This window comes from Salvelinus fontinalis, chromosome 19 (assembly GCF_029448725.1).
Source record: "Salvelinus fontinalis isolate EN_2023a chromosome 19, ASM2944872v1, whole genome shotgun sequence".
NCBI lineage: Eukaryota > Metazoa > Chordata > Actinopteri > Salmoniformes > Salmonidae > Salvelinus > Salvelinus fontinalis.
In genome coordinates this window covers 16734922-16758962 of record NC_074683.1, presented here as the reverse complement: position 1 = coordinate 16758962, position 24041 = coordinate 16734922, and the positions used below count along the sequence as shown (strand labels likewise).

General features: G+C 42.0%; 1 protein-coding gene across 1 annotated transcript; it reads right to left on the bottom strand.

Moving 5' to 3' along the window:
- Positions 1–452: 452 nt before the first annotated feature.
- LOC129816443 (epsin-1-like) lies at positions 453–23339 on the bottom strand. The gene is made up of 3 exons (XM_055870936.1): positions 22914–23339; positions 1323–1388; positions 453–1177 (listed from the first exon to the last, which is right to left on the bottom strand). The coding sequence occupies exons 1-3, from the start codon at positions 22926–22928 to the stop codon at positions 845–847; spliced, it is 414 nt and encodes a 137-aa protein (XP_055726911.1). The 5' UTR covers positions 22929–23339; the 3' UTR covers positions 453–844.
- Positions 23340–24041: the final 702 nt, after the last annotated feature.

Here is a 24041-nt window from a genome sequence, read left to right as displayed (position 1 = left end):
TGTGTAAGAAAGGTGGCCCCTGAGCCAAGATGAAAGGAGCTGTGTTACACAGGAAGGCTGTAACGGCTGTCTGAAGAAGAAGGTGACCAAAGCGCAGCGTGGTAAGTGTTCATGATTTATTAATAATACTGAACACTGAATAACAATACCAACAAAGAGACTGACCGAAACAGTTCTGCCTGGTGCAGACACAAAAAACAGAAAACAACTACCCACAAAACACAGGTGGGAAAAGGATACCTAAGTATGGTTCTCAACCAGAGACAACAATAGACAGCTGCCTCTGATTGAGAACCACACCCGGCCAAACACAGAAATAGAAAACATAGAACACAAAACATAGAATGCCCACCCCAACTCACGCTCTGACCAAACCAAAATAGAGACGTAAAAAGGATCTCTAAGGTCAGGGCGTGACAGTATCCCCCCCCCCCCCCCCCCCCCCCAAAGGTGCGGACTCCGGCCGCAAAACCTAAACCTTTAGGGGAGGGTCTGGGTGGGCATCTATCCGCGGTGGCGGCTCTGGTGCAGAACGTGTACCCCGCTCCACCTTAAGCTTGGCCCTCTTAGGTGGCGCCTCTGGAGTGGGGACCCTCGCAGCGGGCCCCGGACAGGAGGGCGCGACTCTGGCGGCTCCGGACAGGAGGGCGCGACTTTGGCGGCTCCGGACAGGAGGGCGCGACTTTGGCGGCTCCGGACAGGAGGGCGCGACTCTGGCGGCTCCGGACAGGAGGGCACGACTCTGGCGGCTCTGGACAGGAGGGAGACTCTGGAGGCTTTGTGCCATGTCTCACCCCCGGAGGCTTCTTGCCATGGATCATCACTGGAGGCTTCGTGCCATGGATCACCACTGGGCTTCTTGCCATGGATCATCACTGGAGGCTTTGTGCCATGGATCATCACTGGAGGCTTCGTGCCATGGATCATCACTGGAGGCTTCTTGCCATGGATCATCACTGGAGGCTTCGTGCCATAGATCATCACTGGAGGCTTCGTGCCATGGATTATCACTGGAGGCTTCGTGCCATGGATCAACACTGGAGGCTTCGTGCCATGGATCACCACTGGAGGCTTCTTGCCATGGATCATCACTGGAGGCTTCATGCCATGGATCACCACAGGAGTGGAGAGACACACAGGAGGCCTGGCTCTGGGAGCAGGCACAGGACTCACCAGGCTGGGGAGACATATAGGAGGGTTAGTTCTAGGCGCAGGCACAGGACTCACCAGGCTGGGGAGACTTGCAGGAGGCCTTGTCCTTGATTGATTGATTCTCTCTATCTCCTCCCAGGTTGTCTCATACTCCAGATAGCACTGCTCACCTGTTCAGGAATCCCTTTCACCACGCTGCTTGGTCCTTTGGTGGTGGGTAGTTCTGTAACGGCCATCTGAAGAAGGTGACCAAAGTGCAGAGTCGTAAGTGTTCATGATTTATTAATAATACTGAACATTGAATAACAAAACAAAAACAAAGAGAATGACCGAAACAGTTCTGTCTGGTGCAGACACAAAAAAACAAAACAACTACCCACAAAACACAGGTGGGAAAAGGCTACCTAAGGCTACCTGTTCTCAATAGGAGACAGTCATAGACAGCTGCCTCTGATTGAGAACCACACCCGCCCAAATACACAGAAACAGAAAACATAGAACACAAAACATAGAATGCCCATCCCAACTCACGCCCTGACCAAACCAAAATAGAGACATAAAAAGGATCTCTCAGGTCAGGGCAAGACAAAGGCAGACTGCACTTCGACCTTCATATAAACATTACACAAGTCATGAGAAAGGTGGCCCCTGAGCCAAGATGAAAAGAGCTGTGTTACACAGGAAGGCAGACTGCACATAGACTTTCATATAAACATTTCACAAGTCATGAGAAAGTGGGAGAGATGGAGAGAGAGAGAGAGATACCAGACAAGAATGGGTGTATTTTACATAAGGTGCCAGGGAACCCTTAATTCATGGTAATACACATAATCAATTGGACAATAAATATACACATTCAACTGTGCCTAAAAGCTGTATAATGTATTCCAACAACTAATTTCTGTAATTGCTGTCAACAGCTATTTATCTCTATATTACACGCTGAACATTACTGAGTACAATACAGGCATGCAATGAAGCCCCCAGGTTTTGGTCTTGTTCTTTTGACAGTGCTGAGTGTAGTTAGGCCATTCCAACTGTCCAACAATCAGTACGATGCACCAAACAGCGACAAGCAACTCCACTCCTGATGTCGACTTGAGAATGATTTGGAGGACGGCTTCTATTCCATAGGGTGGTCTATTCTGTTGCACTGGTTAAACAATGGTCCTTGCTATGCGCGCGACCCTACTGAAGTTGAAATGTTTAATGTTTAAGTAAGGGTGAAGGTTATGTTTAAAGATAAAGTTATGGGTAGGGGTTAAGGTTAGGGCTAGCGTAGAAATGTCTGAAGGTTTCCGAATAGCACTAACCATTTTTGTCACGATCGTGTGGAGGAGAGACGGACCAACACGCAGCAGTTGGAAAATATGCCATCTTCTTTTATTTTAACACGAAGATGAACACGACACAAAAACACTTTAACAAAACAACAAAATAACAAAACGACCGTGAAGCTACAAACGTTGTGCACAAACATACAGGCTACTAACGTTCTTACATAGACAATTACCCACAATCAATGAGAGCCTATGGCTACCCTAAATAAGGCTCCCAATCAGAGACAACCGAAATCAGCTGTCTCTAATTGGGAACTCATTCAGGTAACCATAGACTCTCCTAGATAACTAACCAACATAGACAACTCTAGACATATACACTCAACACAAAACCATCTACTACACCCCATAACCCCTTTACCAAATAAACACCCAAAACCAACAAAACATAAACATTCCCCATGTCACACCCTGACCTAACTAAAATAATAAAGAAAACAAAGAATAATAAGGCCAGGGCGTGACAATTTTGAAATCACACTGGCTATTCTGCACCTCTTTATTACACGTGACAAACAAAAAAAATGAATATGTGATAATTAGTATATGATTAATGAATTTAGAAAATTAGAGAATAGTATTTCCCAACACTTCAATTTTGTAAACCAGTCTATGCATTTTTGCGACAATATATTCCACAACTTCATCCATAATTTTTTGTTGAATAAGTGAGAAAGCCATATTGATGCATATCTTTGTCAAAGTCACAAGTTTGAAATTTGCCACATCCTAAAGGGCATTTATAAAGCTACTTGGTACAGTTGAAGTCGGAAGTTTACATACACTTAGGTTGGAATCATGAAAACTCGTTTTTCAACCACTCCACAAATGTCTTGTTAACAAACTACAGTTTTGGCAAGTCGGTTACGACATCTACTTTGTGCATGACACAAGTAATTTTTCCAACAATTGTTTACAGACAGATTATTTCACTTATAATTTACTGTATCACAATTCCAGTGGGTCAGAAGTTTACATACACTAAGTTGACAGTGACATTGAACAGCTTGGAAAATTACCGAAAATTATGTCATAGCTTTAGAAGCTTCTGATAGGCTAATTGAGTCAATTGAAGGTGTACCTGTAGATGAATTCCAAGGCCTATCTTTAAACTCAGTGCCTCTTTGCTTGACATCATGGGAAAATCAAAAGAAATCAGCCAAGACCTCCACAAGTCTGGTTCATCCTTGGGAGCAATTTCCAAACGCCTGAAGGTACTAGATCGTACTTTTTGGAGAAATTACCTCTGGTCTGATGAAACAAAAATATTACTGTTTGGCAATAATGACCATCGTTATGTTTGGAGGAAAAAGGGGGAGGCTTGCAAGCCGAAGAACACGGGGGTGGCAGCATCATGTTGTGGGGGTGCTTTGCTGCTGGATGGACTGGTGCACTTCACAAAATAGATGGCTTCATGAGGATGGAAAATTATGTGGATATATTGAAACAACATCTCAAGACATCAGTCAGGAAGTTAATGCTTGGTCGCAAATGGGTCTTCCAAATGGACAATGACCCCAAGCATACTTCCAAAGTTGTGGCAAAATGGCTTAAGGACAGCAAAGTCAAGGTATTGGAGTGGCCATCACAAAGCCCTGACCTCAATCCTATAGAACATTTGTGGGCAGAACTGAAAAGGCCTGTGCGAGCAAGGAGGCCTACAAACCTGACTCAGTTACACCAGCTCTGTGACGAGGAATGGGACAAAATTCACCCAACTTATTGTGGGAAGCTTGTGGAAGGCTACCTATTAAATGTCAGGAAGTCTGAAACTGATTTTAAATGGGTTTGGCTAAGGTGTAAGTAAACTTCCGACTTCAACTGTATGTGAAAGAATATTTTTTCGAACTATGGCTCATATAATTGAGGGGAAAAGGGATTGGCTAATCTGTTGAAATTGTGTTTCATGGACATACCTGTGATGGAAATACAATATTATTCAGAGTAACTACAGGTAGCTTATAGGCCTATTATGGAGTGATGAAGGTGATCTGATAGCTGGGCATCTTAGATACGTGTACAGTGCCTTGGAAAGTATTCATCCCCCTTGGACTTCTTCCTATTTTTTTGCATTACAACCTGTAATTTAAATGAATTCATATTTGGATTTCATTTAATAGACATACTCAAAATAGTCCAAATTGGTCAAGTGAAATGAAAAAGAAATACTTGTTTCAAAATAAAAATAAAATTAAATGGAAAAGTGGTGCGTGCATATGTATTCAGAGATCAGGGTTGGGTTATAAAAAAATATTCAAAACTTTGAACATCCCATGGATCACCATTAAATCCATTATTAAACAACAAACCTGCCAAGAGAGGGCCGCCCACCAAAACTCACGGACCAGGCAGGGAGGGCATTAATCAGAGAGGCAACAAAGAGACCAAAGATAACCCTGAAGGAGCTGGAAAGCTGCACAGCGGAGATTGGAGTATCTGTCCATAGGACCACTTTAAGCCGTACATTCCACAGAGCTGGGCTTTACGGAAGAGTGTCCAGAAAAAAAGCTTTTAAAGAAAAAAGTAAGCAAACACGTTTGGTGTTCACCAAAAGGCATGTGGGAGACTCCCCAAACATACGGAAGAAGGTACTCTGGTCAGATGAGACAAGAATTTAGAAGGAAAACGCTATGTCTGGCGCAAACCCAACACCTCTTATCACTCTGAGATCACCATCCAGACAGTGAAGCATGGTGGTGGCAGCATCATGGTGTGGGAGTGTTTTTCATCGGCAGGGACTGGGTAACTGGTCAGAATTGATGGATGGCACTAAATATAGGAAATTCTTGAGGGAAACCTGTTTCAGTCTTCCAGAGATTTGAGACTGGGACGGAGGTTCACCTTCCAGCAGAACACTGACCCTAAGCATACCACTAAAGCAACACTCGAGTGGTTTAAGGTGAAACATTTAAATGTCTTGGAATGTCTTAGCCAAAGCCCAGACCTCAATCCAATTGAGAATCTGTTGTATGACTAAAAGATTGCTGTACACCAGCGGAAGCCATCCAACTTGAAGGAGCTGGAGCATTTTTGCCTGAAGAATGGGCAAAAATCCCAGTGGCTAGATGTGCCAAGCTTATAGAGACATTCCCCAAGACTTGCAGCTGTAATTGCTGCACAAGGTGGCTCTACAAATTATTGACTTTGAGGGGGTGAATAGTTATGCACACTCAAGTTTTCTGTTTTGTTGTCTTATTTCCTGCTTGTTTCACAAGAAAGAATATCTTGCATTTTCAAAGTTGTTGGCAAGTTGTGTAAATCAAATGATACAAACCCCCAAAAAATCCATTTTAATTCCAGGTTGTAAGGCAGCAAAATAGGAAAAATACCAAGGGGGTGAATACTTTCGCAACCCACTGTATATTTACAATGTGGATTCAAAAGATAGTTTACTGATTGATATAAAAAATAAATATAACCATAGGAAGACTTTTTTGTCAGTTATCAACTTTTTATTTCTACCCAGCTAGCATATCTGAGAACCATAGGTGGAAGGTCGTTTGGAAGACTGTTACTGTAAAACAGTAAGTGAGAGAAACAAGCGTAAATTGGCATACACATACTCCCCTAAATGTATGCCCATTGGTCCAGAGCAGTGGTTCCCAAACTTTTATAGACCCGTACCCTTTTAAAAATTCAATGTCCAGCTGCGAACCCCTTATAGCACCAGGGTTAGCACACTGTCAAATGTTTTTTTTGCCATCATTGTAAGCCTGCCACACACACAATACAATACATTAATTAAACATAAAAATGAGTTTGAGTTTTTGTCACAACAAGGCTCGTGGGAAGTGACAACGAGCTCTTATAGGACCAGGGCACAAATAATAATAATAATCAACCATTTTGCTCTTTATTTAGCCATCTTACATATAAAACTTTATTTGATCATCAAAATTGTGAATAACTCACCACATGTTAATGAGAAGGGTGTGCTTGAAAGGATGCACATAACTCTGCAATGTTGGGTTGTATTGGAGAGAGTCTCAGTCTTAAATCATTTTCCACACACAGTCTGTGCCTGTATTTAGTTTTCATGCTAGTGAGGGCCGAGAATCCACTCTCACATAGGTACGTGGTTGCAAAGGGCATCAGTGTCTTAACAGCGTGATTTGCCAAGGCAGGATACTCTGAGTGCAGCCCAATCCAGAAATCTGGCAGTTGATTCTGATTAAATTCAATTTTCACAGAACCGCTTGTTACAATTTGATGAGGCTCTTGCTCAGATATCGATAAGTGGACTGGAGGCAGAGCAGGAAAGGGATAACGAATCCAGTTGTTTGTGTCATCCGTTTTGGGAAAGTACCTGTGTAATTACGCACCCAACTCACTCAGGTGCTTCGCTATATCACATTTGACATTGTCCGTAAGCTTGAGTTAATTTGCACACAAAAATCATACAATGATGGAAAGACCTGTGCGTTGTCCTTGTTAATGCAGACAAAGAAGAGCTCCAAATTCTTAATCATAGCCTCAATTTTGTCCCGCACATTGAATATAGTTGCGGAGAGTCCCTGGAATCCTAGAATCAGATCATTCAGGCGAGAAAAAACATCCCCCAGATAGGCCAGTCGTGTGAGAAACTCACCATCATGCAAGCGGTCAGACAAGTGAAAATTATGGTTAGTAAAGAAAACTTTAACCTCGTCTTTCAATTTAAACATTATTTGTCAATACTTTGCCCCTTGATAACCAATGCACTTCTAAGTATGTTGTAAAAGCGTAACATGGTCGCTGCCCATATCATTGCATAGTGCTGTCACGACCTGACCTTAGAGAGCCTTTTTATGTCTCTATTTGGTTTGGTCAGGGTGTGATTTGGGGTGGGCATTCTATGTATTGTTTTTCTATGATTTTGTATTTCTATGTTTTGGCCGGGTATGATTCTCAATCAGGGACAGCTGTCTATCGTTGTCTCTGATTGGGAACCATACTTAGGTAGCCCTTTTCCCTCCTTTCAGTGTGGGAAGTTGTCTGTGGCACTATAGCCTTTAGCTTCACAGTTGTTTGTGTATTGTTTATTGTTTTTGTCGGCGTCATCCTAAATAAAAGGAATATGTACGCTCACCACGCTGCGCTTTGGTCTACTTCTTACGACGGCCGTGACAAGTGCAGAAAATACACGAGTTCAGGGGCCTTGCTTTTACAAAGTCGACCATTTTCACTGTATTGTCCAAAATTTATTTCAAGCTGTCAGGCATTCCTTTGACAGCAAGAGCCTCTCAGTGGATGCTGCAGTGTACCCAAGTGGTGGCGGGAGCAACTGCTTGCACGTGCGTTACCACTCCACTATGTCTCCCTGTCATGGCTTTTGCAGAAGAGGATGTCTTCCTTAATTGACCCCCGATAAACATAACGGACAAATACCAGGAGCTGTGCCAGGCCACGTCTGTTAACTCATCCAGCTGTAACGCATACAATTCACTGGCTTGTATGCAAAGCAGTAATTATTTCAAAACATCTCTTGCCATGTCACTGATGCATCGTGAAACAGTGTTGTTGTTTTGGATTATCCCCCAGCATTGTCCCAGCCATATCCGCGGCAGCAGGAAGAATGAAGTCTTCCACAATAGTATGGGGATTGCCTGTCGTAGCCACTCGATAGCTCACCATATAAGACGCTTCTAGCGCCTTATTATTAATGGTATCTCTTGCTTTTATACATGACATACTACTTGAAAGTCGTAATAATTCTCACTCAAAAAACTCCCTTGTCTTATTTTCAAATTGTTTCTAAATGTCTTTGCAAGAGTGAAGGTTTCATCGAGTTACGAGATAGTACTTTTGCACATATAACAGACTGTGGCTGAGGAAAGGCACTACTCCCAATATAAGTGAAGTTCTCATCATATTTGCGCCTCTTCGATGGTCCAACGTCCCTGTCTGTTGTTCGGTGATTTCCCGGGTAAGGGGGCAGCAGCTCTTCGGCTGCATCAGATTCACAACTGTCACTGTCCATGCTAGCTGGGCTAACAACAAATGTAGAATTACTGATGCTAGCATTGGATGTGCTCGTGGAAGCAGAACAACTTGTGTCGTCGATAGGTGCAAGTGTAGTACTGCTGGTAGTAGCAGTACTACCAGTAGAGCTGGTATGTGTCTCTATGGACGCAGGCCTTACTTTTTTAAAACATTTATCAATTTTCCAGCAAACGGAATGAGCAGCAGCTACGTTTAACTACATATAGACCGTTAGGGGAATTCCCGCGAGAGAGTAACGGTTAATGTGATTGGATGTTAATTATTTGACTAGTCTGTACCTGTATTTAACATTGTGTTGATATTTCGCTGAACACTAGATGATTTAATTTAATTTTGGCAGTGAAACGAGGCTACTCAGGCGAGAGGAAAACCTCACCAAAATGTATAGCCCCGTTGGAAAATATAAATGGACTGTGTGAAAATGTGAAGAATTTTTTTCTTTTTTTAATGTGAATCACATTTATATTTGGTGTACCCCCGACGGCATTGCACGTACCCCAGTTTGGGAATACCTGGTCCAGGGAAAGGAAAGTGGCACTAGTGAGTCCATAGGTTAATCAGCAAGCGGGTGACATACCCGCCCTTGAGATAGGAAGCAATGTGAATATATTATACTTACTGAATAGAATTACAAGTGACATCCATTCAGACCAGCCTTATTGATTGAACTTTTGTGAACTACATTAATTCAGTATAACGTTTTGCTACAGGTTTCCTCATGGTTCTATTTAAAGTCATGCTCTCAAATTGTTCCGAGAACGTTAAGAAACAATGTTCTTCTATAGGAATATCAGTAGGCCTACTTAAGCATAACATTTCATACAGTTTCCCTCATTGTCCCTTTTAAAGTAATGTTCTCAAACTGTTCAGAGAACATTAAGAAACAATGTTCTTCTGTGGGAATTTCCAAACTTCTACAAAACATTCCACAAAAGTTCTGAAGTGGTTCTAGTTAAAATGGTCTGACTTCAGCGATGTTCTCAGAATGTTCAGAGAATGTATGGTTCTCTTTTATGGTAATTGTTGGCAATAATCTGGGAATGTAAAAAAAATGGCATGGCAGACTTATGCCATGTCACAATTACAATAAAATAAAAAATCATTATTAATGCCTAAACAAATTCATTTCCTTGTGTCCTACTATATTTGTGCTTGGAGTTCAAAAAAGTTAACCCAAAATAACATGGCAATGATATTAAAAGTCTTATTGAAACATTCAGTGAATGTTTTTAGGAAGTTATTTATAAACGTCCAAATAACCTTTACATTTAATTCAGAGAATGTTAAGAAAACTTTCAATAATAACCATAACAAAACTTTCACAAAATTTAGAGAAAGTTCTCAGAATGTTATTTAATTACCTTCAAATAAACTATAAGTTCTGTTCTCAGAGCGTTAATAAAACCTCCCTGGAAACTTTCAGGGAACCAAAGTAAAACGTTCTCAAAACCTCCTTGCAACATTAATGTTCCCAGAACAGGCAAAATTGTCACTTATGTTCTCAGTATGTAAAAAAATATATATATAATGTTTTAACGGTCAAGGAACGTATCACTTCCTTTCCACAACCAATGTGAAACCAAAAACATACATTCCCACAACTTCCAAGGAACCAAATGTGCTAGCTGGGTACGGTTTGATCTTTTTATTTTTCTATAGGCTAAACTAGTAGCAAATCAAATGTAGGATAAGAACTGAGATATATAGGTTAATACTTTTGAGGCTTCCTTATAAGTTCCACATATGGTAAAGAAACAACTTCTCATGAAATTAGGCTTTTGCATTAGTTTTACCCGAACAATTATCGTACCTGGGTCACCAAAAAGCAACAAAAAAATCTACCAATAACGAACAAACTGTAAAATACAACATGATTTAAAGATAATACAGCCCATGATCTTTCTTTATCGCAAAACATAATATCATAAAATGCACTTTTTCTCTATTGGGTGTTGCTATTACCATTAGAACCAACAAAGGGTTATGTAGGCCTACATTTTGGACAAAATGGTCATGAACTTGAACTAGGCATATAGCAGGTATTTCGTTTTACACCAAAATCTCAGCATGTATGGTCATATGGGTGTTATAAGCGTATAGGCCTATGAGTTCACAAAAATAAGAAATCTAATTAAATCCAAAAACCAACTGAATCTACGATTTTAGTCGGCTAGAAAAATGCAAATATGTAAACCTATGCGCTCAAAGCAGCGCTGGGTCAATGCCGACTGTCACGGTCTAAAAATAGGCCGATTTAAATGTTGGTAGGGTTCATACAGCGAAGATTGACACCGTAACTTACATTTGAAGTAAATTGTGTCCGAACCGGACCGTTCATAAATGTACAGGATATTTGTTATAGAACCCTGCTCCGCACAGAGACCCAAATGTACATTATATGTTTGTGCCACAAAATGATGTTTTGCCTATTATTTACTGTCATATTGCAAAGATTGTGATAGCCCTATAATCATTTAAAATTCTTTCCTCGGTTTTAATGTTTTGATTCTTGCGTAATTATTTGAATTCAATCCAAAATGGAATGAAATACATCATGCAAAATGGAATGCCTGTCTACTTTCAAATTCGTTGGCGTATCATCCTAAATTGTACGCTTACTTCTAAATTCTAGATGCAAATTGTTGTGGATGTGATGTACATTTAATTTGATGGATTACTCAACTTTTTCATATCTCAATGCAGGCAGTTCTGAAATAAACGAATGAGGACTGTTGAGCCGTGTGTTTTGTGATCTCTTTTCAAGATGCTTCTGTAAACCATAAAGATTTAAGAAGTCAAATAGAAAGAAATATACCTCATTTAATTGTCGTGACCATATTTAGTTATGACAAACCAAGACATGTTGGTTGATAACCTATACAGTGGATAGTGTGAAACATATCCATTCACTATAGACCTCAAATTAATACATCGACTTAATTCTCTTCGAAGAACAGTCGAAGCGTTTCTCATATATTTGGGCAGAATTACAATTAAAATATATTTAGATTTCATTTGACATTTAGCCTACACAAGATATATTGCTGTGTGTGTGTGTGTGTGTGTGTGTGTGTGTGTGTGTGTGTGTGTGTGTGTGTGTGTGTGTGTGTGTGTGTGTGTGTGTGTGTGTGTGTGTGTGTGTGTGTGTGTGTGTGTGTGTGTGTGTGTGTGTGTGTGTGTGTGGGTAGGGAGGAGAGACAAGGCAATAGACAAAGGTCATCAAAAGGAACATACATTTCGACATCCCACCTACGATATGGCTAAAATTACTACTAGTTATAGAACCGATTGCCCTCTTATGGTCTACAACTGCTTAAGGTTGTAAGGTCTCGTACAAGTCAATATTCGACGTCCATCCATGTCTGAGTATGTAGGGAGATGAAGTGGAAACCGGCCACTAAGGGCAATATTGAGCGCTGTTACCTTCAAACTATGTTTCACTGTTATGGACAGGGATGGCGGTTAGTAATAAGCATCTGCGTCTGATTCCATGTTGCATGTTCGAATCCAGCTGCAGAAGTTTCTTTTGATATTTTTGTTTGAAGCCTATCCTGAACTTTAACCCTTACCTTGACCATTTGGAGTTAATGCATAGCCTTAAGAATTTAGACTTAATGCCTAAACTTAACACTAACCTTAAAAATTCTGAATGAATGCCTACACTTAACCTTAAACACTTCGAAATTTGGCTTTTGGAACAACTCTGAAGTTTGACTTTGAAACCACACATGATAAAATATAAACAATACAAGGTTTTCAGCACTATTGATGCTTATTGCTTTGGACTGAACAAATTGGAAGGACAAATTTTACACACAGTATTTTATGGAAATGATAAATCACACCCATTGAACCCAAATTAAGGCCGGTCTACACATCATATGAGGGACAGAGTTTTACTGTGTGTGTGTTGCAAATGTATTTCTTGCACTTGATGCATGTGTTTTGTGTCTTCCTGTCCTTCTTGTGTCCACACACATCTTGTTGCTACTGGCTGCAATCTAGAATGATGAAAACACAGTTCAGGAATTTTACTAACATCTCACTCACATACAGTATATAGTTACAGCAGGCCAAGGTAGGAGAGTCAGACACACACATATGCAACACTTACTTCCAGTATTGGAGTTGATGGTTCTGTGGGTTGGGCGGATGGGGCACCAGCATCCTCCACCTGAATCCTCCTCACGATGGCTGCAGAAGTTGGGGTCGTTGGGATGTGTTGCCTCCTCTGGATTTGAGGTCTTAACAATGCCTTTTCCAGCTCCTGGAGAAAGAGGATCCAATCTGGGTTCAATGGCATCTATATGTGAAACGCATTGTACGCCGATGTCCAAGATGTTGAAGATTATCACAAGTGGACCGCGTAGGGTTCTTCTTTTGCAGCTGTAGCCAGTAACCAGTTTGTCTAAATTGTCCACCCCTCCTTTTGTGGCATTGTAATCCATTTTGATTTTCCTGGCCACAGATTCTCTGATCCCCATGTAGCACACTCATCAGTACCACATTTTTGCCTTTCTTTGGCACGTAGGACAGCAGAGACGTGTCGGTCGTGAACACAAACTTAGAGGAATTGATAGGCCTGTTCTGTGTATTCAACAGCTGAGGTGGGAGCTCTGGCTTATTTTTTTCGTACTGTTCCTACCATTGTCAGCTTCCTCTTGAGGAGCTCCTGTCCCAGTTTGTGCGAAGTAAAAAAGTGAAATCACGTCCAGGACAACCCGCATCCCTTGGTTCTTCTCAGGGGCTCTTCCATCTGGCTTCCCCGTATACACTTGAAAGTTCCACGCATGTGACGAAGCAGCATCACAGGCAGCCCAGATATTGATTCCATATTTTTATTTAGACAGTATGTAATGCCTGAAGGGGCAGCGCCCCTGAAATGGCGTAAGCTGCTCATCAACAGTAACATTGGGTCCAGGGTTGTAAAACGGGGGAAGGATTTCATTTCAAGTAATTGGCGTGCCTTGTTAAAAGTTCAATTGTATGAATTTCTTGCCTTCTTAATGCGCTTTAGCCAATCAGTTGTGTTGTAACAAGGTGGTATACAGAAGATAGCCTTATTTGGTGAAAGACTAAGTCTATATTATGGCAAGAACAGCTCAAATAAGCAAAGAGAAATGACAGTCCATCATTACTTTAAGATATGAAGGTCAGTCAATGAGGAAAATTTCAAGAACTTTGAAAGTTTTTCAAGTGCAGTCGCAAAAACCATCAAGCGCTATGATGACACTGGCTCTCATGAGGACCGCAACAGGAAAGGAAGACCCAGAGTTACCTCTACTGCAGAGAATAAATTCATTAGAGTTACCAGCCTCAGAAAACGCAACCCAAATAAATGCTTCACAGAGTTCAAGTAACAGACACATCTCAACATCAACTGTTCAGGCCTTCATGGTCGAATTGCTGCAAAGAAACCACTACTCAAGGACACCAATAAGAAGAAGAGACTTGCCTGGGCCAAGAAACACGGGCAATGGACATTAGACCAGTGGAAATCTGTCCTTTGGTCAGAATTTTAGATTTTTGTTTCCAACCACTGTGTCTTTGTGAGATGCAATGTAGGTGAACGGATGATCTCTGCGTGTGTGGTTTTCACCGTGAAGCATGGTGGAGGTGGTGTGATGTGTGGGGGTGCTTTGCTAGTGACACTGTTGAAGATTTATTTAGAATTCAAGGCACACTTAACCAGCATGGCTGCAACAGCATTTTGCAGCGATAAGCCGTCCCATCTGGTTTGCGCATAGTGGGGCTATCATTTGTTTTTCTACAGGACAATGAACCAAACACACCTCCAGGCTGTGTAAGGGTTATTTGACCAAGAAGGAGAGTGATGGAGTGCTTCATAAGATGACCTGGCCTCCACAATCACCCAATCTCAACGTATTTGAGATGGTTTGGGATGAGTTGGACCGCAGTGTGAAGGAAAAGCAGCCAACAATGGCTCGGCATATGTGGGAACTCCTTCAAGATTGTTGGAAAAGCATTCCAGGTGAAACTGGTTGAGAGAATGCCAAGAGTGTGCAAAGCTGTCTTCAAGGCAAAGGGTGGCTACTTCGAAGAATCTAAAATAGAAAATATATTTTAATTTGTTTAACACTTTTTTAGTTACTACATGATTCCATATGGTTATTTCATAGTTAAGATGTCTTCACTATTATTCTACAATGTAGAAAATAGTAAAAATAAAGAAAAACCTTTGAATTAGTAGGTGTGTCCAAACTTTTGACTGGTACTGTACTTCAACGCAAAACCCCAAACCGCACATGCAGTACAGAATTAGGACTATAAACGTTAGCTATCAAAATCCAGAAAAGAGCTGTTAAATTCTACAACCACCTAAAAGGAAGAAATGCCCACGCATTCCACCACAAAGTCCTTACCCACAGAGAGATTAACCTAGAGAAGAGTCCCCTCAGCAGCTGGTTCTGGGTCTCTGTTCACTAACAGACTCCACAGAGCCCCAGGAGAGCAACATAATTTGCCACACTGGAAAGAATCCGCCAAAAAACGAATTGGAATACCTGACCTTTGTGACTGACCCAAAATTAAGAAGATCCTTGACTATGTAGGCTACAAACTCAGTTGGAAAAGCCTTGCTATTTAGGGAAGCCACAATAGGCAAACCTGTTTCTCGAGAGAAGACAGGCTATGTGTATACTGCCCACAAGATGAGGTGGAAACTGAGCTGCACTTCCCAACCTCCTGCCAAATGTATGACTATATAAGAGACACATATTTCCTACACATCACACGGACCAACAAATAATATTAAAAACAAATCAAACATAGACAAACTCCCATATCTGTTAGGCAAAATACTGCCGTGTGCAACCACAGCAGCAAGATCAGTGGCCAGTTGCCATGAGAAAAGGTCAACCAGTGGAGCACAAACACTGTAAATACCATCAAGATGGCGCCGATGAATCAAATCAAATCAAATGTATTTATATAGCCCTTCGTACATCAGCTGATATCTCAAAGTGCTGTACAGAAACCCAGCCTAAAACCCCAAACAGCAAGCAATGCAGGTGTAGAAGCACGGAAGAAGAAGGCAGACGTTTTACGTGCCCCCAACCGATTGTGTTATTTTGTTCGTTTATTTATTTTTTTACTTATTTTGTACATAATGTTGCCGCAACCGTCTCTTATGACAGAAAAAAAATTCTGGACATCAGGACTGCGATTACTCACCACTGAATGGCAGAATCCTTTTTTTCCTTTAACGAGCCTGACGAGTCCGACGCGAACTATATACTGCTTTCTCACGAACAGGCCCAGATCCCTGTGATTTGCGTGAAGAGGAGGCGGAGAAAAAGGGGCCGGCGGGCTGTCTTCTGAGAATTCGTAGGCGATTGAATAAACCCCCACTTCCTTCCATTCTGCTAGCAAACGTGCAAAATCTTTGGACAATAAAATAGATGACCTAAGCGGAAGTTTAAACTACCAATAGGACATTCAAAACTGTAATATCTTATGCTTCATGGCTGATGTGGCTGAACAATGACGCTATCAACATACTGGTAATACGCTGCACCGCCAGGATAAAACAGTGGCGTCTGGTAAGACAAGGGGCGGTGGACTATGTATTTTTGTAAATAACAGCTGGTGCATGATATCTAAGGAAGTCTCAAACTATTGCTCGCCTGAGGTAGAGTATCTCATGATAAACGGTAGACCACACTATCTACCTAGAGAGTTTTCATCTGTACTTCTAGTAGCTGTTTGCACACCACCACAGTCAGAGGCTGGCACTAACACAGCATTGAATGAGCTGTATTCCGCCATAAGCAACAAGAAAACGCTCACCCAGAGCGTTATAGTAGTCGGGAACTTAAATGCAGGGAAACTTAAATCCATTTTACCACATTTCTATCAGTGTGTTAAATGTACAAACGGGGGAAAAACGCAGATCCACCTTTACTCCACACACAGAGACGCATACAAAGCTCTCCCTCGCCCTCCATTTGGCAAATCTGACCATAATTCTGTCCTCCTGATTCCTGCTCACAAGCAAAACTTAAAGCAGGAAGCACAAGTGATGAGATCAATAAGAAAGTGGTGAGATGAAGCAGATGCTAAGCTACTGGACTATTTTGCTATCACAGACTGGAATATGTTCTGGGATTCCTCCAATGGCATTGAGGAGTACACCACATCAGTCATTGGCTTCATCAATAAGTGCATAGATGACGTCATCCCACAGTGACCGTACGTACATACCCCAACCAGAAGCCATGGATTGCAGGCAACATCCACACTGAGCTAAAGGCTAGAGCTGCCGCTTTCAAGGAGCAGGACTCTAGCTTGGAAGCTTATAAGAAATCCTGCTATGCCCTCCAATGAACCATCAAACAGGCAAAGCATCAATACAGGATTAAAATCGAATCGTACTACACTGGCTCTGACGCTCGTCGGATGTGGCAGGGCTTGCAAACCATTACAGATCAAAAAGGGAAGCACAGCCGAGAGCTGCCCAGTGATTCGAGCCTACCAGACGAGCTAAACTACTTATATGTTCGCTTCGAGCCAAATAACACTGAAACATGCACGAAAACACCAGCTGTTCTGGAAGATTGTGTGATCATGCTCTCCGCAGCCGATGTGTGTAAGACCTTTAAACAGGTCAATATTCACAAGGCCGCAGGGCCAGATGGATAACCAGGACGTGTACTCAGAGCATGTGCTGACCAACTGGCAAGTGTCTTCACTGACATTTTCAACCTCCCCCTGTTCGAGTCTGTAATACCAACATGTTTTAAGCAGACCACCAGAGTGCCTGTGCCCAAGAACACTAAGGTAACCAGCCTAAACGACGACCAACCTGTAGCGCTCACATCTGTAGCCATTAAGTGCTTCAAAAGGCTTGTCATGTTTCACATCAATACCATTATCCCAGAAACTCTAGACCCACTCTAATTTTTATACTGCCCCAACAGATCCACAGATGATGCAATCTCTATTTCACTCCACACTGCCCTTTCCCACCTGGACAAAGGGAACACCTATGTGAGAATGCTATTCATTGACTACAGCTCAGAGTTCAACACCATAGTGCCCTCAAAGCTCTTCACTAAGCTAAGGACCCTGGGACTAAACACCTCCTCTGCAACTGGATCCAGGACTTCCTGACGGGCCGCACCCAGGTGGTCAAATCAAACCAAATCAAATTTTATTGGTCACAAACCAATGGTTAGCAGATGTTAATGCGAGTGTAGCGAAATGCTTGTGCTTCTTCTGACCACGCAGTAATATCTAACAAGTGATCTAACAATTTCACAGCAACTACCTTATACACACAAGTGTAAAGGAATGAATGAGAATATGTACATAAAAATATATGGATGAGCGATGGCCAAACGGCATAGACAAGATGCAGTAGATGGTACAGAGTACAGTATATACATATGAGATGGGTAACGTAGGGTATGTAAACATTATATAAGTTGCATTGTTTAATTAAAAGTGGCTATAGATACATTCATTACATCCAATTTTTTATTATTAAAATGGCTAGAGATTTGAGTCAGTATGTTGGCAGCAGCCACTCAATGTTAGTGATGGCTGTTTAACAGTCTGATGGCCTTGAGATAGAAGCTGTTTTTCAGTCTTCGGTCCCAGTTTTGAAGCAGCTGTACTGACATCGCCTTCTGGATGATAACGGGGTGGACAGGCAGTGGCTCGGGTGGTTGTTGTCCTTGATGATCTTTTTGGCCTTCCTGTGACATCGGGTGGTGTAGGTGTCCTGGAGGGCAGGTAGTTTGCCCCCGATGATGCGTTGTGCAGACCTCACTGCCCTCTGAAGAGCCTTGCGGTTGTGTGAGGAGCAGTTGCCGTACCAGGCGGTGATACAACCCGACAGGATGCTCTTGATTGTGCATCTGTAAAGGTTTTAGGTGACAAGCCAAATTTCTTCAGCCTCCTGAGGTTGAAGAGGCGCTGCTGCACCTTCTTCACCACGCTGTCTGTGTGGGTGGACCATTTCAGTTTGTCCGTGATGTGTATGCCAAGGAACTTAACTTTCCACCTTCTCCACTACTGTCCCGTCGATGTGGATAGGGGGGTGCTCCGTCTGATGTTCCCTGAAGTCCACGATCATCTCCTTTGTTTTGTTGACGTTGAGTGTGAGGTTATTTTCCTGACACCACACTCCGAGGGCCCTCACCTCCTGCCTGTAGGCCATCTCGACGTTGTTGGTAATCCACGTGATCGAAGTAATCTTGAAGCGTGGAATCAGATTGGTCGGACCAGCGTTGAACAGACCTGAACACGGCTTTTCCTGTTCTAGGTTCTGTCTATAGGCTGGGAGCAACAACATGGAGTAGTGGTCAGATTTGCCAAAAAGAGGGCAAGGGAGGGCTTTGTATGCGTCACGGAAGTTAGAGTAACAATGATCCAGAAGTTTTCCAGCCCGGGTCGCGCATTCGAAATGCTGATAAAATTTAGGGAGCCTTGTTTTCAGATTAGCCTTGTTAAAATCCCCAGCTACAATAAATGCAGCCTCAGAATATGTGGTTTCCAGTTTACATAGAGTCCAATTAAGTTTTTTCAGGGCTGTCGAGGTGTCTGCTTGGGGGGGATGTACACGACCGTGATTATATCGAAGAGAATTCTGTTGGTAGATAATGCGGTCGGCATTTGATTGTAAGGAATTCTAGGTCAGGTGAACAAAAGGACTTGAGTTCCTGTATGTTGTTATGATTACACCACTACTCATTAATCATAAGGCATACACCCCCGCCCTTCTTCTTACCAGAGAGAAGTTTGTTTCTGTCGGCGCGATGCGTGAAGAAACCAGGTGGCTGTACCGACTCTGATAACGTATCACGAGTGAGCCATGTTTCCATGAAACAGAGAATGTTTCAATCTCTGATGTCTCTCTGGAAGGCAACCCTTGCTCGGATTTCGTCTACCTTGTTGTCAAGAGACTGGACGTTGGCTAGTAGTATACTCGGGAGAGGTGGGCGATGTGTTTGTCTACGGAGCCTGACCAGAAGACCGCTCCGTCTGCCCCTTCTGCGGCACCGTTGTTTTGGGTCGCCTGCTGGGATCCGATCCATTGTCCTGGGTGGTGGTCCAAACAGAGGATCCGCTTCGGGAAAGTCGTATTCCTGGTCGTAATGTTGGTAAGTTGACGTTGCTCTTATATCCAATAGTTACTCCCGGCTGTATGTAATAAGACTTATTAAGATTTCCTGGGGTAACAATGTAAGACAAAATACATAAAAAAATCAAAATACTGCATAGTTTCATAAGAACGCGAAGCGAGGCTGCCATCTCGGACGGCGACGGATACTAAAGAGGTTAGATAACAGCACCTCCGCTATGCTGATCCTCAACACAGGGGCACCTCAGGGGTGCGTGCTCAGTCTCCTCCTGTACTCCCTGTTCACTCATGACTGCACGGCTAGGCAAGAGTCCAACACCATCATTAAGTTTGCCAATGACACAACAGTGGTAGGCCTGATCACCGACAACGATGAAACAGCCTATAGGGAGGAGGTCAGAGACCTGGCCGTGTGGTGCCAGAATAACAACCTCTCCCTCAACGTGATCAAGACAAAGGAGATGATTGTGGACTACAGGAGAAGGAGGACCGAGCACGCCCCCATTCTCATCGATGGGTCTTTAGTGGAGCAGGTTGAGAGCTTCAAGTTCCTTAGTGTCCATATCACCAACCAACTAAAATGGTCTGGCTTGAATTTAATTGTTTGGAAGATTAAGTCTCCAATTACTCTAATGTTTGTAAATTGTTTTATATTTCATTCTTTTTCTAATTTCATTAGATCTTCTATCTCAATGGTAATTTTTGGGAAAATTTAAAGAAATACAATAAGTATTGAAATATAAATTATTAAATCGTATTGGACGTGTGAAACACATTTCCTTTCACAAGATGCATAAAATGATTTTGGTAAAAGGCATGTAGGCCTACTAAGTCTACATGTAGCCTTACCAAGTCTTTCATTGGCAGCAAATTAAGTTAATTAGTGATATACAAATTGATTCACAAAAATTGCCAATATGCAGTAGCCCAATGAGTGTTGATGTTCCTGAGTGTTCAGTGGAGGCTGCTGAAGGGGAGGACGGCTCATAATAATGGCTGGAATGGAGCAAATGGAATAGCATCAAACACATGGAAACCATGTGTTTTATGTATTTGATACCATTCCACATATTCCTCTCCAGCCATTACCACGAGCCCGTCCTCCACAATTAAGGTGCTACCAACCTCCTGTGTGAGCGATGTCCCAGAAAAAAGCATTCATTTTTATCATAACCTAATTCCTTTCCAAGGTAGCATATTGTGTATTTGTGTATGTTTTACTCAATATGAAGTTCATTGTTTGATTTCTGCTCCTCCCATCCTTCTTGACTGTACCTGGAGCAGAGATGCGAGCGAACTCATGAATATAATTCTTACAACAAACACCCTCCCACCCACGCACACACACTGCCACCCACATCTGCTACACCACCCCCTTTCTCACTTCCATACTCACACCCACCCACTCAAACACACGTTACACAAACGCACACACAAACACATACAGACACACAACTCCTGCCCACAGACTTGAGTATTTGAATTGTGTATCTGCCCCTTGTCACTGAGAGCAACTGAATATAATAAAATACATTCATATACCCTAACCTAAACTTTTTAATAACTAGACTTATGTTGAATTCAACTGCTCTCAATGTTCTATCAATGGTCTGTCTTTGGGGAAATTGTGTAGGCCTAATACTAATGTGTTTGTGTATACATAGCCTATGGGCTACTTTGGGTAAAGTACTAAAGACGTTTACTCTAAACTCTGAATAAGCGTGTTTATTATTCAATGTTGCAATAATGCTTAAAAATGTATCACATTTAGGCTACATAATTAGCCTATACACCTCACACAAATGACAGATTAGCCTGTAGGGTAAGTGGTGCCAAAATGAAACCAAAACATGTGTTTTCTCTCTATCAGTAGCACCTTAAAGCCAGGTTCTGAAGCTCTAACTGTATGTGAGGGTGACTGGGGGCTGGTCTGGAGACTGGAAAATTCTGCATTTTGAAACACCTGAAACAGCTTTAATCTAGAACCACACCCATGGTTAATTTATGTACAAAATATGTATACTTTTATGCATATCTAAGCATACCTCTTGAGCTGTACGTATCCTCCTGACTGGTGGATTGTTTTTAAAGAAACTAGAAAAGCAAGCAATAACTAAATGTACTGAATAAGACATTCCTTTCAACATTTTATTTCCGATTTTAGCAGAGAAGCATATTTAAACTCTACCAACCTCGCCAACAGGCATGCCAGCTGAAACAGTTAGACTGGCTCTATCTTGAAGCTAGTTAATAGGTTGGGAGATTGGGAACCTATCTGGGCTAGCTAATACCAACCGTGTAAGATTGCTAGGGTGCTAGGAGTGTTTTTTTAACGGGACAAATTTAAGAGGGCACGTGCCCTTGTACCCCCTTTTTTGCATGCCACCTCTGCTCCCAGCTCATCCTTCTCCATCATTGATCAATATGAGAGTAGCATGCGCAGAGGAAGACGCGGGCATCATCGAGCTGCCTGGGGCTGATCTTTGACATTTTCCCGCTCCTCACAAGTCATATCTTCCCCGCCGGTGAGATAGTCCGCACTTCCAGGTGCAATTAGCAATTATTTCCTCGAAATATATCATTTAAATGGCATTGGGAATCAATTGAAAAGCTTACTTCGAAAAAAATACGGCATGTTCACTCATTAGTTAATTAGTTCAGGCTATAGCCTATATCCGGGTAATACAAAACATGTCTGAGACATCTGAACATTAAACTTTGATTAAATGAATGATTCAACCGAGCTGGAATGGGGTCGGAAGAAACATGGTTTGATTGCCGATATATGTAAGCAGCTTATGTATATGCCACAGAGAATTGTAGGTAAGTCAATGACGGGATAGCATCTTCAAATGATTTCAGACTTAGAAAGCTGCCTCGGTTACTCGCCACCTGCATCAACACGCACTCGTTTATCGCTCATGATATGACATTAACAGATTTCTTTTTTGGGGGCCAATCCCTACCCTCACACATAACTCAATTACATTTTCTGCAACAACAAACAAAATGCCCGTATGGTCAAAAACATAATACATTAAGTGCAAATACATGTTTAGGCTACTAATTATGAATGAGTGCAAATACACTGGGGGTATGTACAAAGATTATCAGGACCTGCCAGATGTTCTGTAACCAATAAGCCCTCGTGTTCACAGATAGAAGCAACCACTCAAATCGTCTCAAGTAGCCACACTCTCAACCTGTGTTGCCTAAACAACCACTAACTATTCCATAAAGAAACAGTCACAGTCAGAGAAAGTATACCCAAGTGATAAAAAATAAATCAATACAACTGTATAAATGATACGGCCACGCATTCATACGCCTACCCCATGTCTCGGCATACAGAAGGCTCCAGCCCCGCTCAGGACTGAGTCAAGTTCAAGTTCACGGCTTCCCTGACGGCGCAACCTCGCCGTGTGGGGGTGGGGATGTTCGGTTGGGTTTTCGGGAGTACAGGGGTCTCTCTACCAAACGTAAAGCCGGTGCCAAAACGGTTAAAAGATGGTGCCATAAGTCTCAAATTGAAATTGTCTGAGTCATTGCCGGGTGTTAATTTTCTACATTGTATATAATTTGGATGCAATGGACAAACAAGCGATTATATAAGCAGGAGTTCAAATCAAATCCAATTGTATTGTCACATGCGCCGAGTACAACCGAACACGGTGGAATGCTTACTTACAAGCCCTTCGCCAACAATACAGTTCGAGAAATAGAGTTAAGAAAATATTTACTAAATAAACTAAAGTTAAAAAAAATAATAATAATAAGTAACACAAAAAAACGACATAACAATGAGGAAGCTATGTACAGGGGGTACGGTACCGAGTTAATGTACGTGTGTACAGGTTTTGTCGAGGTAATTAGGCTATAGGTTAGGCTTCATAACATGTGGGTTCGAGTAGCCTGATTTAGATAGCCTACTCTTTTTACTTTAACGTAGACATTTTTTAGTCGAGTTTACATTTTGGCCTTACCTGCTTAAATAAACCTCAGCCACAAGGTTTGTTTTGTGACCAGCGAGAAGGTCATGCCTAGGCTACACATATATCTTGAAACTTGGAATTTGGCCCGCCATGTTGACACTGTAAGCCACATTAACAGGGATTGCAGACCATGTTCATCAAACAGATTGTTATATGGTTATACGTCATGACCTATTCACGAGAGGTGGTGCAATACGAATCCAGAGCTAATGGGGTTTTACGGGAGACCTAAGGGCATGAGTATTCATATCTAAAACAATACTTGTTTTACCACTGGAAGCACGATATCATTTACATAGAGCAGATACACCCATATCCTTATAGCATGCATACTCTTGCTGACCAAATGTGAGTCTTAGCTTTATAGGTATATGAAAACGCTGATCTGAAATGACCCGCCTAATAACCATATTTGGCACCAGTAGAGGTCCTATCAAAACAATTGTGAGTGTGAAGAAGACATCAAGG

Excerpts from the sequence above, each read along its gene's own strand:
- LOC129816443 (XM_055870936.1), bottom strand. Across the intron at positions 1,178-1,322 it reads TGAAAGGGATTCCTGAACAG|CCTGGTGAGTCCTGTGCCTG; the intron begins GTGAGCAGTGCT and ends ATGTCTCCCCAG.